The following is a 16,891-nucleotide window of genomic DNA, read 5'->3' on the forward strand; positions in this document are numbered from 1 at the left end:
ATTAAGACGCGAGCCCTCGCAAGGTGTCCGTGTTTGGCTTTCGGTTTCTTTCATCTCTGATTTAGACCCTGCATCAGGCGGGGGTCACACGGCGCGGTCTGCAGACCTCTACTTCCGGAGACTGGCGGTTGGATGTATGGCCGGTGTACCAGGCGGGGGCAGAATTAGTTTGTTGACATTTAGCATCGATAGTTGTCACCGACCAACACGTGAGTGCAGGGATAGATGTTATGGCTTGTGTGCACGTCTATTTGTGTGTTTTTCAGTTCGCGTATGTGTGTGCGTGTATGCGTTTATATGATGTTTTGATGTGTTTGTTACAGTGACAGTAAGAGTAAAAGGAGGGAAAGAAAAGCTAGTAGTTAAAGCTATAAAGTCATGACGCTGAAATGAAGACAGCAGTTCTCTTGTTTTTAACAGTTCAAAAGACATTGCCACGGTCATGTATGTCTTTGTTTACGAACTTGTGAGAAAACCCGTCATCCATAAAGTATTTTTAGCTAACCATACGCAGAAGGTTGGGAAAAAACATGTTTTTCACTCTCTTTCTTTCTCGTGTACACGCACGCACACATGACGAATTTAAAAGCAACATTAAAGATTCGCTTATGCATAAAATGGCGTAACTATCTCGTGCATTGTTGTATTAATAGGAGCGTGTGGTAGGTCCATGATGGCGACTACAAAACGGAGAGAAAAGGAGTGTGAAAGTCTCTCAAGGCTTGTCGCTTACAAAAGAAGGCTGCATGATTCAACCGCACACGCAGATGCCCTGGCTACCCTTCAATAAAAAGCGGGAAGAGTTGAGGAAACATGACTGAAGCCTGCTTGTTTATTGTTGTCATCAGAGGGCCGCCACTGTAAACCCCGCTCCTAGCTGTAATAAAGTTGGTCAACGGTTGGCTACGAGGCAACTCTCATCTCGCCCTGAGGGAACTGTCATGGGTTTGACAGAGTGAGCGAACAGACAAACCCCACATTGGCAGATGAGGTCGCTACCGAGAATGGTCAGTATTTACAATGAGATTATTTCGATCACTTGCAAAGGATATCCTTAAGTGACCAATCGACAGTGTCCTAGCATTCTCGCTGCCGGAAGCACGCGCCAGAGGAGTGCAGCCAATCTGTGCTGACGTTAACTGACAGGCCGCGGTGCATTGTTGTTGCTGTGGAGGCTGAAGCGTTTTCTCAAACTGTAGAAATCCTTTGTGACTTTTGGGGAATCAGGCAGTCCACTACTTTAGCATGCTCTGTAAATTTACACAAATTTTATTATTTAATTATGAATGTCTAGAAGATCAAGATTGCACTTCTAACATGTGTGTGTGTGTGCGCGCGCGCGCTAAAAATACCAGCTGGGGACATTCGCTTGAATGACAACAAGGATTTTCGTCTGTTTTTTCCTGTAGGGCTTTTTTTAAAAAAAAACCTCTTGTCTTTAGTATGATGTGGTACAGGAACATCATCTGTGATTATAACATGATAAAGGAGATTTATTTGAGGATACGTTTGTGCCATTTTCATTTGTGGACTTTTTATCTTGTGTGAACTACACCACTCATCACACAGGACGTGTATTGTTCCCACACAACATCTTGATGGTCACCACGTTTAAAAACATTAAAATAAAATTCTATTAAAATAAAAAGTTGATATGCTTTTGACATATTAACACCAGGACTTAAAGAGAATAAGAACGCTGTCTGAACACAGTTTATGATCTGTAACTCTTCTTGATGCATGTAAAGATATGGATACCTTTGACGACTGTGTGCTTGCTTGTATATGTATAGCGAGAAGTGTATTATCTACTGTAAGCTCAAGTGTGTTTGTCGGTCTGCAGAGTATTGAAGCGCATCATCATTGAATATTTTTATTTTTTATAGGAGTTTTTTTTCTTATCCACGCTGACAAGAGCTCATTCATGCAAATAATCCTCCAGTGATAGTCGCATTATCTTGAGAAAAATAAGCTGCCACTCCGTCAATTTTGTTTTATTGTTTATGTACTATATCTGCCTCTACTTGTTGAGACGCCTTCTTAAATAATTTTTTGCTGACATTTCTCTGATTAGTACTTGAGATTTTGATTAAGACAACCTTAAAACTTTTCTAATTTGTTTACAAGAGATATGCGAGTCTTTTCCGAGCAACATGTGGTGTTCTATATAAGTTATTATGATAATGATAACTTTGGTTCGTTCTCTCTGGCTCCGGCTAATGAATGGCTGTTGGCGGTGGTGTTGGAGCAAGTTTCACGTGTAACGTGTGCGAAATTGAGTGTCGAGGGGCAGAAATCAACAGAAGACAGCTAGAAAGTCACAGTCGAAGGCCACTTTTGGAGGCCAACAACCATGGCCCTTCTGCGGAATGCTCAGGGATAGCTTCCAATCGAGAAAGCGCAGTAATTCCCGACGGTGTAGTTGACATTGTTATCCCCTACTCTTCATACAAGTTTGCTTGACTACTTTTTCGCCCCGTTATCGCAAAATTGCTCTTTAAAGCTAGAGAGTTACAATGCCAAGGGAGGAAATCTTCCGATAAAGTTAGCTGGGAAAACCCATGAGGTCTTGTAGTCGCTGACAGGGGGTGGATGTGGTTTGCACCTGCGCGATACGTAGACAATAAACATTGCACGCAGCTGCGACATTGGTCCACCCGAAAACCTGTTCAAACCCCACCGCCGTTCTCGGAGGGGCAGCCTGGAGGAAAGAACGTGAGGTAACTGCGCAGCTGACCGCGGATTAAAATATTTCTAGAAATTCCCTCACATGATCTTCGTTTCTGACTTTTGGCACACAGCCATTCCACATCTTACAAAGTAATGCAACGTAGGCAATATTTCACAAACGAAAACAAGAAAATGCTATCTTCCAATTTCTGTTTGAATTTTCAAGCATGGACATGGCAAGAAAGGCAAAGCTGTAAGTTTTTTTTTTTTTTTAAATGGACCCATGCGGCATTATTGAGCCATTATATAAATAAATTACTCAGAATGACAAAATAAAACTCGCTAAAAGCAAAATAATAAAAATGTATAATTGTAATAAAAGAAAATCATACAAGGTATTATTAGGAAAAATCTGGCTTTATTTGGAAGCTTGGGAAGGGAAGGAAGTTTGACCGCAGCACCAGCGTGCTCGCCACACAGAGGAGCGCACAGACCACAGACAGGCCTCGCTACCTGTGGCAAACCACCGGGTTAATTTATCTCGTGTGCTTTAGCAAACTCGCTGACGCTTTTCTCATTCTGCCGCGCGAAAACAAGCAGGACCAAATCCATTGAATCGCCATTTTGACCTTTCCAATGCCGCCTTGGCGACTGTTCCCTACATGCAAATAATCCCCGCTGCACCCACTCACAAGCACAGTCTCCTGTAAAGGAAGGAAAATGTAATGGGCATTAGCCAAGCTATTATTGATTGCATAAAATCCTTGTTCCGCGGGCGGCAGGTTTCGATTAGAAATATAGCGCCTCCTGGGGTTGTTCTCACTTCGACTTATCGTCACATAGGGGGTTAGACCCATTATCGAGAAACAAGTGAGGGTTTTTTTTCAAAAAAGGAAGAGATGAACTGACGTGGAGGTTTAATGGAAAATAAAAGGATTGAGAGAAAACCCATGACCACTGCCATTTGTCTGACAGAGTCAACTATAACAGGAAAAGTAGGTCGTGTTTGAGAGGTTTAGTTGTCACAACAAGACTCAGAGAGAGAGAGGGGGGGGGGGGGGAGAAGGCGAGTTATTGAGGGCTGTGAGAAGTACAAGGGTGAGAAACAATGAAAGAGAGAGAATGACAGCGAGAGACACAATGACCAGAAAGAGGGAATAGAAAATGAGAAAGAAAGAAAAACAGAAATTAAGCAAGAAAGAGAGAGATACAAAGATAAAGAGGCAAGAGATAGAGAGAGAGAATGAAGGAATTAATGAGAGAGAGACCACAAAAATTAGAGACTGATTAAGACAGCTTCATTCCCCTGAACACGTTTTATGTCGGTTTTCTTACAATCAACATGGCAGTTCCAAACGTTTGATTGTTGCATTCATTTCTGTCCACTATTTCTACATTGAATATATTTCGTTATCTTCTTATTACCTGACTGGAATATCCAGTGAAGCATTTTTCGTCATTGAAAAGGGACAACAAAGAGAGTATACAGTTGACAGCAATGGACAGGCGGGGAGCACCAGTGGGTCAGGAAAAGCAACTCCTATTCTTAAAAAAAATAGTTTCGTGTGTTACCTCCCTTGCATGTTTCAATTCAGGCGTAGAATGTGTATTTTCCACATTTTCTATTGGTATAATAGCGATAACATTACTGGCGAAGATAAGCAGAATACATTCTTGAATCTCCTAAGAAAACAGTCAATGTAAGAAAAAATTAATTCAGTGTTTTGTCACAAAGGACATGAAATGTACCTTTTCAAGAAAGTCGTGTTATTTACACATCTTCGAGATGATACTTCTATAAGAAATATTTGTTTAAAGAAAAGCATGATGCTAAGTCATTGAGAGAGGAAGAGAGAGAAGAGAGAGAGAGAGAGGAAGAGAGAGAGAGAGAGAGAGAGAGAGAGAGAGAGAGAGAGAGAGAGAGAGAGATCGTGATGAGAAGAGAATGATGTTGACAGCCAAAGACAGCACGAATTGATAAGAAGATTTAATATACTACATAAGTATTACCAAACTCTCCACACACCCAGAACTTCGAGCGTGGAACTTGTGGCAGCTGCTATTTTCCACGTACTCGTGTCCTCCATTTTTAAGGGCGTTGTAACGTGAAACACTTCTGAAATAAGATGTCCTTCACGTTTTGCTGGGTCATATGATAGGTTTAAGTCCAGAATAAATGGCCTGGGCATTCACAGTAAACTTTAAAGATAACCTCGCTTCTTTAGTTTTGACCATCTGTCTCTTTCCTTACTATCCCCTTCCCCTTCTCCCCTACCTACAATTTTTCTGTGTGTGTGTGTGACTCAACCCTCGTTACACACACACTCGCTTCTCCTAAGCGCGACCTTCGGACGCTCTACACTAAGCATTTCCTTTTATTATGGACATGCTAGAATATAGATAAACAAATGTCCTTAACTGTCTACATGCAAGACTTGTACATCTATTTAATAGCTTTAAGTATGAATACGAAAAAAATATGCGTCCGGCTTTTGTTTTTCAGTTTTTGCCTGCAGAAAACAACTTTTGACTGACCCCCACCTTCCCTAAAAAAAAGAAAAGGGTAAAATATGCAGAAAGCCTCACCTCACATCTCTAGTCTAAAATCCCCGTTAAACAGTCCTCATCTTCATACATATTCTAATTTTGTTCTGCTTTAGGCATTTGTTTTATTGTAAATAGTGCTTCAGTTTCTTTTACTTTGTTAGAGGGTTAGATATAAAAAAGCACACCTTTGCTTATTCAGTTACCCTCGTAAATGAGTAAAGATTTCCATCACTGCTCGTCACTGACCATGGTCATACCTTCACTGAGGAGCTTGAATGACAAAGGAAGGACCTTCGTGTATTTTTCTGTGCACAAGCTTTCCTATCCTAGCTTTAAGATGGAGCTCACTCACTCACTCACGCACAAGCACACACGCAGACAAACAGACATATACCCAATGCACTTTTATCATGCAAGTCACTGCACTGTAGCAAGTGACTGGGGAGGAAGGGTGGTTTACGGGGAAAAAACCCACACCACAGACTGTTATAAACTCTTCTGAATAGCTGCAGTCCTTGTTATTGATATTGCTATCGTTCGCCTGTTTTGTTTAGTTTAGTTTTTTTAGTTTTGTTTTTGTCACACCAAAGTCTAAGTACTTTGGCACGGGTATGCCCCCACCTCCTCCCCCCAACACACACCATCTTTTTCTTTCGTACACACATTAGTGGGCATACACATTGAGCGAGATAGCGAGAGAGAGAACGGGACAGTAGCACGTGCTCTCCTGTCCAGGCGCTCGGATATATAAGGTGAACCTAACCACCCACATCAGTTGCTGACTCTGTCACCATGCTGTCCTACTGTATCTTGTTCGCGCTGTCTACCTTGTATGTCAGGTAAGAACTGAGCAGATCATCTGTACTTTGCATCACTGCCACATCTACTGTCAGAACTACCTCTCCTTACTTTTCTGTTGTCGATAAAAACTGGATCAAGATATCTCTTCGTGAACAGATTTGACGAAAATTGCAGCTTATCGACATCTACATTTGAGTTTAAAATGGGCTAAAATTTTACTTGACCAACAGTTGCTGCTGTTCTTGTTCACCTCGGAAAGTTAGTTTTGTACAAAGGCCAGTTCAGTTAAGAACAGGCATTAGGGCAAGAAAATAATGTGGCGGTATGTGTGCCGGAGACCATATCAAGAAAATAATACATCGTCTGCTGAGTGAAATGTTAAATGAAGCCTGGGTTTTGCTTCATCATAGTTCCATCTCTCGATCTCCAAGAACCTGAGAAGTGAGATTTAGGGAAAATGTTTCCTCTCTCTCTCTCTCTTGCTGATTGCACAGAAAGAGAATAACTTAATCTGATCTTTATTAACAATTAATTATTGCCGATTACTTAAAGGATAAATAAATATACCTTGTTAGAGCGACCTTTACATTTACCACTAGGTCACAGACCTCGGTTAAAGCACGTGCTATCAGAAGATCTCAATGCTATCAAACATATGATGGATAAATAAAAGAATTGTCTTAAAACAGATACAAGAACACATTTAATCAGACTTCCAACAAGAGCAAAACGTCCTGACCTATTGTGAAAACTTCGTGATTCGGGGAACCTATAGACTCTTCCGTTAGTCTTATTTAACTAAGAAGCACTTTTCTGAACGGAAAGGGTGACACGTTATTTTTTTTTTCAGTGCCCAGTTGCATGGAGGACCTCACGCCAATATCTTTAACCGAGTCTTCAATTTATTTGACAAAAATCATGACGACTTAGTGACTGTGGAAGAGTACAGGGAGATATTTCCCACGGCCGACATGAATGGTAACTGAGTACACAGTATAGAGTAGTATGTGCACCATCTTCAGAAACCTCTGAATTAAAATGTGTGTGTGTGGATGTGTGTGTGTGAATTTAATGCTTACTTGCACACGAAGCATACATGTGAATATGAAAATGAAAGGAATCACTATTATTGCAACGTTCCCGCTTTTTACATTAAACGTGAACTCTGGTCCCGGGGATCTGGGTCCGTGGGTGACAGGATTTAATTCTGACTACCCACCTGAGCAAATTCTTGCAGGGTACAATATGTAGAATATGTCACCCACAATTTCCACCACTTGTCTCACGAGCCACCCTGCTCATCCCCGAGCACACCACCTCAATTGTTACAGCTGTTCTCGTATTGCCAGTCTCCCCTGCCACTCCACTCTTGTGGTCAGGGGAGGAGCAGTACTTCTGTCTACTGTCAAGACCGACTGGTCGCGGTTGGCTTGGTGTCTACCCCGCGTAAGACCAATCTAAACTGGTACCTAGGCCCTTTTCTTGCCTTGTCGACAAGCCACACTGGATCCTAAGTGTGGGCGATTTTACATCCCTGTTAAAGTTACGATATGACAATCATCATGCTGTCCAATAACGGGACTTTCGATACGTTTACTAGGCCTTAAATACCTTACCCTTAGTTCATGGTCCAGTCAAGCGCGTCGTCGTGGCGTTTTTAGGCGATGGCAACATCACGAAAGAAGAGTTCGTCACGGCCTGGGAGTCGATCACGGGTCACGGCCCCCAAGAAGCGGAGGAAAACCGACACTCGGCCCTGCTGCTGTTTGAGGAGGTCTCCTCCACCACCACCATGAGCGTCGAGGACGAGAAGCATCTGTTCGCCGTCTTCGATACAAACCGTGAGTAACTGACACTCCACAAAATTCCATTCTTTTAAAATATGGGCGTTTCAATTACTCTTGATGAAAAAGATGAAAAACTTTTGGGTACCCTGGACATTTCTAAACTTGGAATTCCCCCCTCCACCTCATCTATGTCTTTCCTTGTGCCTGTCTCCTCTCTATCTCTTGCTCTTAAAATCTTTTCCCTCCTCCCTTCCTTCTGAAGTTTTGGTGGGCAGTGTTACTAGGAATACTTGCTGATCCATGAAGTTGTTTTGGCATGTATGATGAACAAGCGTTAACAAAACGAGTTTTCTGCGCAGATGACGGGGTCATTTCCAGAGAGGAATTCCTGACCGAATGGGAAAGAGTATGTAAAAAATAAGCGAAACTTTTTTTTAATCAGCCATGATCTTTTTATGAATGTTTCTTTAAATAGCACGGCTTTTTTAGCATCTCTGACTAGTCTGTCGGTGCGCACGCGTGTGTGTATTTGTTATTGTGTGTATATGAGAGAGTAAGTGGATGATAGGTAGTAAGTTGTAATCAGCGAAGATGTAATTTATAGAATCTGCACCATTCGAAAACATCACTAGATTAAGGCAGGACTTATCGGTGCGACAACAGTAATGATGTAATCGTATCAATAAATAAATAAAAATTCACCTTTTTCTCAGATCCACCCTGAGCATGACAATTACACACTGCAGCCGCATCCCGAGCACCCAACGCATCCCACTCATCCGGCAGTGTGAGGCCATTACCACGTGATCTTCTTCGACCTTCTCCGGAGCTGATACACAAGAACGTGCTGCAGGTCTTAAGAAGATGGACTGGTTGTAACACTCAGGACACGCGAGTGTGAATTAGAAGGACGAAATATTGTGTAATAACAAAGCTAAAATAAACTTTAGCGTTATGCGTGGAAATCACACATAGTTGTTTGCTAGCGGGGTAAATCTGTCTTTGTTTCTTTGTGCGTGTGTGTGTGAAGTAGCTATTTGTTAAATAGGTACCGACTCTTATTTCATGAAGACTCTAATGACAAAGTCCGAATCCCGTCAAGGCATTTTTTCCCGTTATGAAACCCCATGCCTTTTCTGGTTTAGTTTCACTTGGTTTGTCTCGGTCGCATCACGGACACACACACAGATATATGGAGGGAGAGAGGGAGAGAAATAGCAGGGAAGAGGCATGGGTTGCTGTCGTGTGGGTGTAGAAGGGTAGAAAAGCGTCCTGCATGGTGCTGTAGAGGTCTCAGTAATTACACAGGGCCATTACTCCACTTATATGTCATCTGACTATATTTTTAGATGGGTTGCGAAGACTCAATTACTCCATTAAAGAGATTGTCTATGCTTACTGTCAGATACCGCTCACAGCTTGTTTTTCGGGTACCTTTTTTTGTTACATAGGTGTACAAGAGAGCATAGCTTCTTTCCACATCTCCGGGTTCAGCTCAGTGCAAGACAATACTTTCCAAAGTCTTAGTGACTACCCCTTGGAGATACAAACCTATGAACCTACATTGCACGTGAACCATGGGCTAGAACCGTATCATTAAAGTTCGTCACATATTTACAATATGGCCAGAGTACATCGACTGAATGTGAGCGTTCTGACAGACAACGCTGTGGTAATAGTTACACATTTTTAGGGGTGGGGGAGGTTCCTTTAGCTTATCTATTGACACAGTTTCAAGTAACCTCCTCATAAGACTACAGACTATAAACAGTGAGGGACGTACCGTTAGTTGGCTGCAAGTTGCTTCCCATCATGCTTTGTACTTTTATCGCCATTGTTCTCTGTGGGCTAGTGCCCGTCAGGTACGCTCTTTCTCTCTTTCTCTCTCTCTTTCTCTCTCTCTCTCACACGCACGCGTTTCATTTTATCATGTCCTCTGTCTGAATTTGTGTGTTTAATGATTAATAAAGAATCTTCTTAAGGGAGGTATTAGGAAAAGACTGTATAACATTATAAGTAAAGATAAAAATTTCTAGGACACAGGTTACACATGGTCACATATGGGAAACTCTCTTCACTTATCTGGACCCAAATGGCGATGGTCAAATTACCTTGAACGAACTTACAACAGCAAGTGAAGGAGTCGACACTGATGGTATGTTGACGTTTTTGGTAAAGTGGTGAAAGTGCGTTTAGAGAGAGATGGACGGAGGGAGTAGAAGGTACATCACGAGGCAGAGCTTATGCTTAGTCATTATCCCTACCATAGACATCCTTACTACCAATGCCGACATTTGTGTTGGCCAGGTGACCGGGTTGTGACCAAGTCAGACTTCAGGAGCATCTGGGATGCCTTAACTGCTGGCGCCCATGATGCGTCTGCCACTCGCCAGGCGGGAGAACTCTTGTTTTCTTACATCACCCATGGCGCGGACACAGTTTCTCCATCAGCCTTTTCACAGAAGTTGTTTTCTTTCCTTGATTCTAATGGTAAGCTCTGTACGCAGCACGCTGAAATACAAAGCCAGAAGGATTGGCTAGAGGACAGTAAAGGCCACTATGAACCTCATAGTATGCTATAATAAAAAGTGTGTGAGGATGATTGGCTGAGCACGTGCGAGCATGCTGAAAATGTTAGAAAGACGTTATAAAGTTCCCTCAGTCACACAAAACACATCATCATCATTGTCGTTGTCGTCGTCAGCATCATCAATAGCAGTGGGTGGCAGTACACAATTTAGTGTTTCATTCTACTGTATTTCAGGTGACGGCCTCGTTTCTAAGCAAGAGTTTCTGCAAGCCTGGGTTAAAGTAAGCTCACTTCCATTCAGTTCATGCTGATCATGTTTATTCTCGAGCTCAGTTGGGAGTAAGTTTTTTAAAAAGTTATAAATGGGCTCTGGCTTTATAGTCCGATATAAATTACAATTGAAAGATTATATAAAAGCAAACTTTTTAAATCCATTTCATTCTTACATTCTCAAACACTATATACTAACAAAGTATACAGAAATATTAACAATTTACACTGACAATTTTTTTTAAAATAACACTGGTATATAAATAGCAACGAGTAATACAAATTCGCTAAACACAACATGAGTTTAGCCTTAAAATCTAGTCATTAAGTGCTTTCATCATACTTTAAACCATCTTCGGATCTGTCTGTCGGTATTTTTGCCAGTCTGTCTATTGAACAGAAAAAACAAGCATATTGTTCTTTTTCAGATACATCCACAAAGTGGATCTCGAACTTCCCCAGCACCATGAGCATGTTCCTCGTCCATCAGCTCTGTAAAGGCAAACCGTCTAGTTTGAATGTACCTCTTTTCCAAACAATAAACTGACTGAACACTTGTAAACTGGTGTAAGTGCAAGATTTTAATGTGAATGCGCAAGCAGTGAATGAGTGAACGAGTGATGTACAATTTAAAATTACTTGAAAGCAATAAAGGAAATAACAATGAAAAGCAACCAAAAAAATTCTGACCAATACACAGTAATTTATCATAAATGAACACAGGGTGAGGGGGAAGAAAGAGAGCGTTTTTTATCGCTAAACTCTCTAGACAGGTGGGTTTTTTTTTAATACTTCGGACTTATTTTTTGCCCTAAAATTACCACGTGGCCCCCACAATCGTTTCAGCCTAATACATAGCTCTGAATTAGTTTGCTTTGTGTTCAGTGTCTCTTAAACCGGTTCACAATCTTCTCGTTGTTTCTCTATATAAAGCAGAACTCTTAGAAAAATCGCAAGTCGGCATAAAGTATTCAGAGCATTTAAAGTATTTATGTATAATGTTTTACTGTGATTGACAGACAAACACCGACGACCTAAAATACCACAAATATCTTTCGGTTTCGCTGTACACTGTAGTATAAAATAAGATAAGCTGTAATCTAGATTGTCTTTCCCTTCAAGAACTCTCCTGTAACCCACATTACTTCTGAGATACTGCTTTCAATCACTTCTGCGCCTCCGGTTGGCCCAGTCGCCTTTCAGAAAGTACTTTTGTTTCCGAACATCTTCTCAGGTCTGAACAGCCAGGAAAATGTCTTCGACAACCTGTGGAATGTTGATTTTCTACTGTTTTGTTCTTTGCCTCTTCCCAGCAGTACGGTACTGTTGTTTTTTTTATTCCAGGAATAAAATTTTTCTTTCTTTCTTTTTTGACAAAGCATTGACGTTCACGATAAGTAACCTTTTTACTAAAATATTCATCGTTGTCTGTTAATGACACATCTCTGTGACAGCAGCACTCTTTGTTGATGATGCAGGTCTGCATGCGAGGTATGGAATGAAGTGTTTCATCTAATCGACATCAACAATGACGGCACCATCACCGAGGCGGAGTTTAACTCTGTCGTCTTAAATCATTCGGACTTGAATAGTAAGTAAAGCATCGTTCTCAGTCACTAGGACACTAACAGTTGGTCTTGATGGTTAATGCCCACAAAATGGAACAAATGACTAGACGCAGGGTATTTACGATTAAATCAACAAAATATTTCTCAGTATCAGTGATTATCATCGATCTTTATGCAGATGACGGACAGGTGACTAAGCAAGAATTTACGACAGAGCTTCTGAGAGCAACCCAAGGTGTGTGTGACATGAACGCCGTTCGACTGTATTCCGAGCAGTTGTTTCTCCTGGTGGCGCAGCCGACGCAGAATTCAGTTCCTCTGGCAAGATTGGGCAACCTCTTCGACATCACTGATACTAATGGTAAGTCTGGTGGTTACACGAAGTGCCCGGGGCAAGTTCTGCACATTGCTCGGACATCGCCATTTCTTCAGATGTCACAAACTCAGATAATTAAGTTTTAAGCTCCCGCATCACCTAATTAAACAGGTCCATTAAAAATATTGCAGTAGACAGAGGTGCTTTTTTTGTACCACCTCTTCTGAGTATAAACCCGACTTCTGTTTCCTTTTTCATGTCCTTGTCATCATCTTCATCATGTATTTCTATTTTACTATTCATTCTCACCACTGTCTCCTCGTAAACCATTGCCGCTATGGCTATATACAATACTTCAATGGAACTGGGTTATATGGAAGAGGGTTTTTCCTTTAAAAACCAAGCTTGAGCAAAATATGTTTTAAAATCTGTGTAGAAGGAATGTAAAAATAACTGAAGTGATGGTCAAGGAACGGGAGGTAATGGGAAAAGGAGGGAAACAGCATTGCCCCGCTGCCCACACCCACAATGCATAACTGTTCACGAAGATTCCACTCAGCAGCAGCAACAACAAATGTCTGCTGATTTTTTTTTAGTTGGCCACTAACCAAGGGGGGGGGGGGAAGGAAAAATGCATATTACTCCGCCTACTGGTGCCAATTTTCTTATCTAAGATTTAATGGCCTCATTTCTCTTCGCGGAGGTTTCCCTTTATTCTTTTCATTCTTTCTAACCAGCCACAGACTCGTGTAAGAACTACACAATATACGCGTGAGTGCGCCTCACTTCGAATGGGAAAAACATCTGGAAAACAGCCTCTCGGTGGTAGCGCCGTCTGAGGCATTGAACAGGTGCAAAGTCGTAACCCTCGTTAGTGTTCACATTTAAGGGCCATGACAAAGAAAGAGAAGCTTGTGAATTACCACAGGCTAGTTGAATTGCATCTTTTGTTGGGCGCCAGCCTTAACATAAATCTGTACTCGGAACACATGTGCAACCAATCTTTACAATCGCAAAAGAAAAATAAATGGAGGCAGAGTGTAGTCTTGAACTGGCTGTTGGTCGTTTCAGCGGTACACTTGTGTGTGGCAGTCTCCATGCTGAGGTGTTTAGGTATATTACGCATTGGCGGACACGGACAATTCTACACCTTGAACATGATGACAAGAGATGGAGATGGAGAAATAACACGAACAAATCTGTTAAAAAAGGATAATCGGAAGTAATAAATTCCTAATACAGGTCTTCTGATTACCGCACAGCCATAACCGTGTGAAATAAAACGGGGTTTCTTCTTTTATTTTTCTCTCTCTGTGTGTTTGCTTTATGTGTTAGAGTGAGTACTAGACGAGATGTTTCTGGATTTTTTTTTCAGGTGATGGTGTGGTTGTTCTGGATGAATATCTATTACAGATGAGTATGGTATGAATCGTTCATTACTTTTGATATATTTATATACATATATCATAGCTGCTATAAAAATTATGTATCAAATACTAATTGATATTCGCATCTAGTTAACTCTCAGGTACATGTTTTGTACCAATCTTTCATGCAGAGACTTTGAGTATCTTTAATCTTGTAATGTCTTGAGTAACTGCTAAAAAATAGGAAGGAAGGTATTACAATTATTCATTTATTACCGCTTAGAATAGAAGTTCTTATTTGCTGTTGCCATTCAGGAAATATTCATCCTTTTCTACCAACATAAGAGTTAATCAAGAATATTTCCTTTGCAGCTGGCTTTGCCTACAGACCGGCCTCATCTATAGAGGTAGCAAGAAGCACATTACCCCACTCCACCCCGCGCTCACCCCCATCTACTGAGACTGTATCTTGGCTTGTGCTCAGTACTTTTTTTTACTAGGCCCTTCGTAACAGAGTTATCAAGTACATGAGATACAGCGAGCATCTGACGATCCGTTCCTCGGGTATGCTGTTCAGTGAACATACTAGATGTGAACAAACTGACGGCTGGCACACTGTACCGCTGACTCTGGAAAAGTCATTAAACATTAGTTGGAATGTTTCCTGACTTCCTCATCTCCAATATGTTTTCCTGCGTTTTTCTCTTCAACTGTTTTTTTCAAAGTTTACCACCATCGTTATATTTGTCTAAGTTAGAAAGATTACTTTAGAATGCAGAAGCCGTGAATAACACTGTCAATGTATTTAGGCAGGGGTAGGTGTATTCTGATTTCTCTCTTTCGCCGTATCATAGACGTCCCATAACGTTGGTTTATTTTGTAATTTTTGAGGACAATTTTATGTGTGGAAAAGAAGACACCAATCCCCATGCAGTCGATCCCAGTACACCACAAAATATTACAAATACACTTTTTTATGACTCATAGGGAAACTGGCGGGACACGAGTAAAAGTAGCATAGCATTTATATGCAGGACATATTTTTCAAATGTGCATATGCATGTTTTCTAATAAAACAAAAATGTTTCTCAACATGCTTGGCGTTCGACTACATAAATGCTATAAAAAATATATATCTATAACTACGATGCCAGAGATATAAAGTACACGTTGGGGCAAACGATTGTACACAAATGATAAAAGCAGTCACTAATATAAGCTAATCGTTTTCTTCTTCCATAATAGAAGGCATATTGTGTGTGTGTGTGAATACAAAATGTTCTTCCTTCCTGTGTGACCTCTGACCACTTATTTTCTGCAATTACCGATCTTCAGCACAGGCAAACTATCATATCTCTGTCACCTGACTTCACCAGATAAGAACGAGTGACCGTGCTCACGTGAATGCCATTAACTGTTCACCTGATACTTATCTCACAGGTAAAAGAAACCATTCTGATTTCTGACATCTGAGTGCTGACATCTATTGTCAGCCATCACCTCGTGTGTCATTCTTGTCAACGACATTTTCTGGACGCAGCCGCGGTAAAGTTGAAGAAAAATGAACAAATAGCAAAATAAACAACTGATCAATGCGTACGTGTCATCTACGGTGTCACCGATCATCGCAACTAAAAAATATATCCATGGTATTCATATTGCCATGGCATAGCGTCGCACGAACTGTTTCATCCTACACTTTGTGCGAGTTTGTTGCCTGTCTCGCGGTAAGTCGCTGCGATCTGCGCGGTTCGGACACGATAGGGACTGTCATTTCTGGTACTGTCATCTGACAACACAGACACTGTTACTTCTGGCACCACAGGCATTGTCACAAGAGTTCTGTGGTGATGGTTTGGAAGAGTAGCATACCACCCTGGCGTTTCCTCTTCACTGTCGTCATCCTGAAGGTATGGCGCCTCCCGCAGTTGAATGTCCTTTATCTTGGAGTATACCAAATGATCGTCTAGGTACACAAGAAGGACTGAAATTAAACAGTTCGGCATGGTGGTCTGCATTAACCTCTGGAAAGTGGCTGGTGTGGACGTCAGACCATTGGCATCCTGGACGGGCGTGTTGCCAGCGGCCCTAGCCAGTCCTTTTGTTGACAATGTCTTCTCAAGATGAGCTTCATGCACGGCTGCCTGTACTGCCTGCGCCACATCTGCGGTAGAGTCCATTATCTGATCAAGGACGTTCTTCCCTAGTAGAAGCGACACGCGTCTCCTGCGCTCACTTGTGACCACATCGACCAGGTCCTTGACCACCAGGATAGGAACGTCCTCAGACGCTGGCCGTAAACATGTCCACCACCGCCACTCCTGAGTTTTGTTTTAGCTGTAAGTCCTGTATGTGCCCTCGTGCCACTCGTCAGTGACCGTCGTTACCTCACTGCCGGTGTCGAGCAACGCCATCACTCAACTGCCATAAATGACAACCTCCGCCGTCGACACTTTCCAGTCAGGCCAGCTACACTTTATTTCCCTGTCATCCTGTTACGGAAAACGGGGGCAGTCACTTTCCCTGACCGGTCGGGCTGCAGTCCTCCGAGATGGTGTCAATCGCCGCCACTTCGACGCTCTGCGCCGCCTTCTACCTCGCCTGCTTAAATTCTGGAGCTTCGCGGCGTATTCGTCGACCACCTCATCACGTTGCTGTGGCACTGATTCTTCCCGTTCGCCGTACGCCTCCACTTAGGACACCAAGATCTTTCTCGGCGTATCTCTTGCGTCATGCGGAAGCATCAACACTCGACGTCTGCAGGTCCCTCCAGCGAGCTCAAGATGTAACCACGAGCCGCATTCTGACACATCGGTTTATGGCGAGAGCTAACTCGACCTCTGTTTCAATCTCGTCGACACTCGTTGGTCCACCGGCAAAACTACTGAAAGCGGACTAACTAGTATGCTCGTAGAGCCTCTGCCCACCCAACGGATAGCATCATGGTCCTCTCTATGTACTAATCTTCTGTCGTGGGCTTCTGCCCGTGATGAACAAATGTTTTCTTTTTGTTCAGCAGTGCTTTTAGGCCCTTG

At 42.1% G+C, this 16,891-nt stretch overlaps 3 protein-coding genes across 3 annotated transcripts; all 3 read left to right on the forward strand.

Moving 5' to 3' along the window:
* Positions 1 to 5,901: 5,901 nt before the first annotated feature.
* On the forward strand, positions 5,902 to 8,770 carry LOC112565318 (calmodulin-4-like). The gene is made up of 5 exons (XM_025240709.1): positions 5,902 to 6,056; positions 6,869 to 6,996; positions 7,680 to 7,859; positions 8,165 to 8,211; positions 8,519 to 8,770. Exons 1-5 carry the CDS (start codon positions 6,010 to 6,012, stop codon positions 8,594 to 8,596), a joined length of 480 nt encoding a protein of 159 aa, XP_025096494.1. The 5' UTR covers positions 5,902 to 6,009; the 3' UTR covers positions 8,597 to 8,770.
* A 746-nt stretch (positions 8,771 to 9,516) lies between these two features.
* On the forward strand, positions 9,517 to 11,167 carry LOC112565319. Its single transcript, XM_025240710.1, has 5 exons — positions 9,517 to 9,667; positions 9,842 to 9,960; positions 10,113 to 10,295; positions 10,570 to 10,616; positions 11,034 to 11,167. Exons 1-5 carry the CDS (start codon positions 9,618 to 9,620, stop codon positions 11,073 to 11,075), a joined length of 441 nt encoding a protein of 146 aa, XP_025096495.1. The 5' UTR covers positions 9,517 to 9,617; the 3' UTR covers positions 11,076 to 11,167.
* Positions 11,168 to 11,575: 408 nt separating this feature from the next.
* LOC112564547 lies at positions 11,576 to 15,029 on the forward strand. Its single transcript, XM_025239428.1, has 5 exons — positions 11,576 to 11,925; positions 12,084 to 12,196; positions 12,352 to 12,534; positions 13,865 to 13,911; positions 14,229 to 15,029. Exons 1-5 carry the CDS (start codon positions 11,858 to 11,860, stop codon positions 14,259 to 14,261), a joined length of 444 nt encoding a protein of 147 aa, XP_025095213.1. The 5' UTR covers positions 11,576 to 11,857; the 3' UTR covers positions 14,262 to 15,029.
* Positions 15,030 to 16,891: the final 1,862 nt, after the last annotated feature.

The sequence above is a fragment of the Pomacea canaliculata genome, linkage group LG5 (genome assembly GCF_003073045.1).
Source record: "Pomacea canaliculata isolate SZHN2017 linkage group LG5, ASM307304v1, whole genome shotgun sequence".
Taxonomy (NCBI): domain Eukaryota; kingdom Metazoa; phylum Mollusca; class Gastropoda; order Architaenioglossa; family Ampullariidae; genus Pomacea; species Pomacea canaliculata.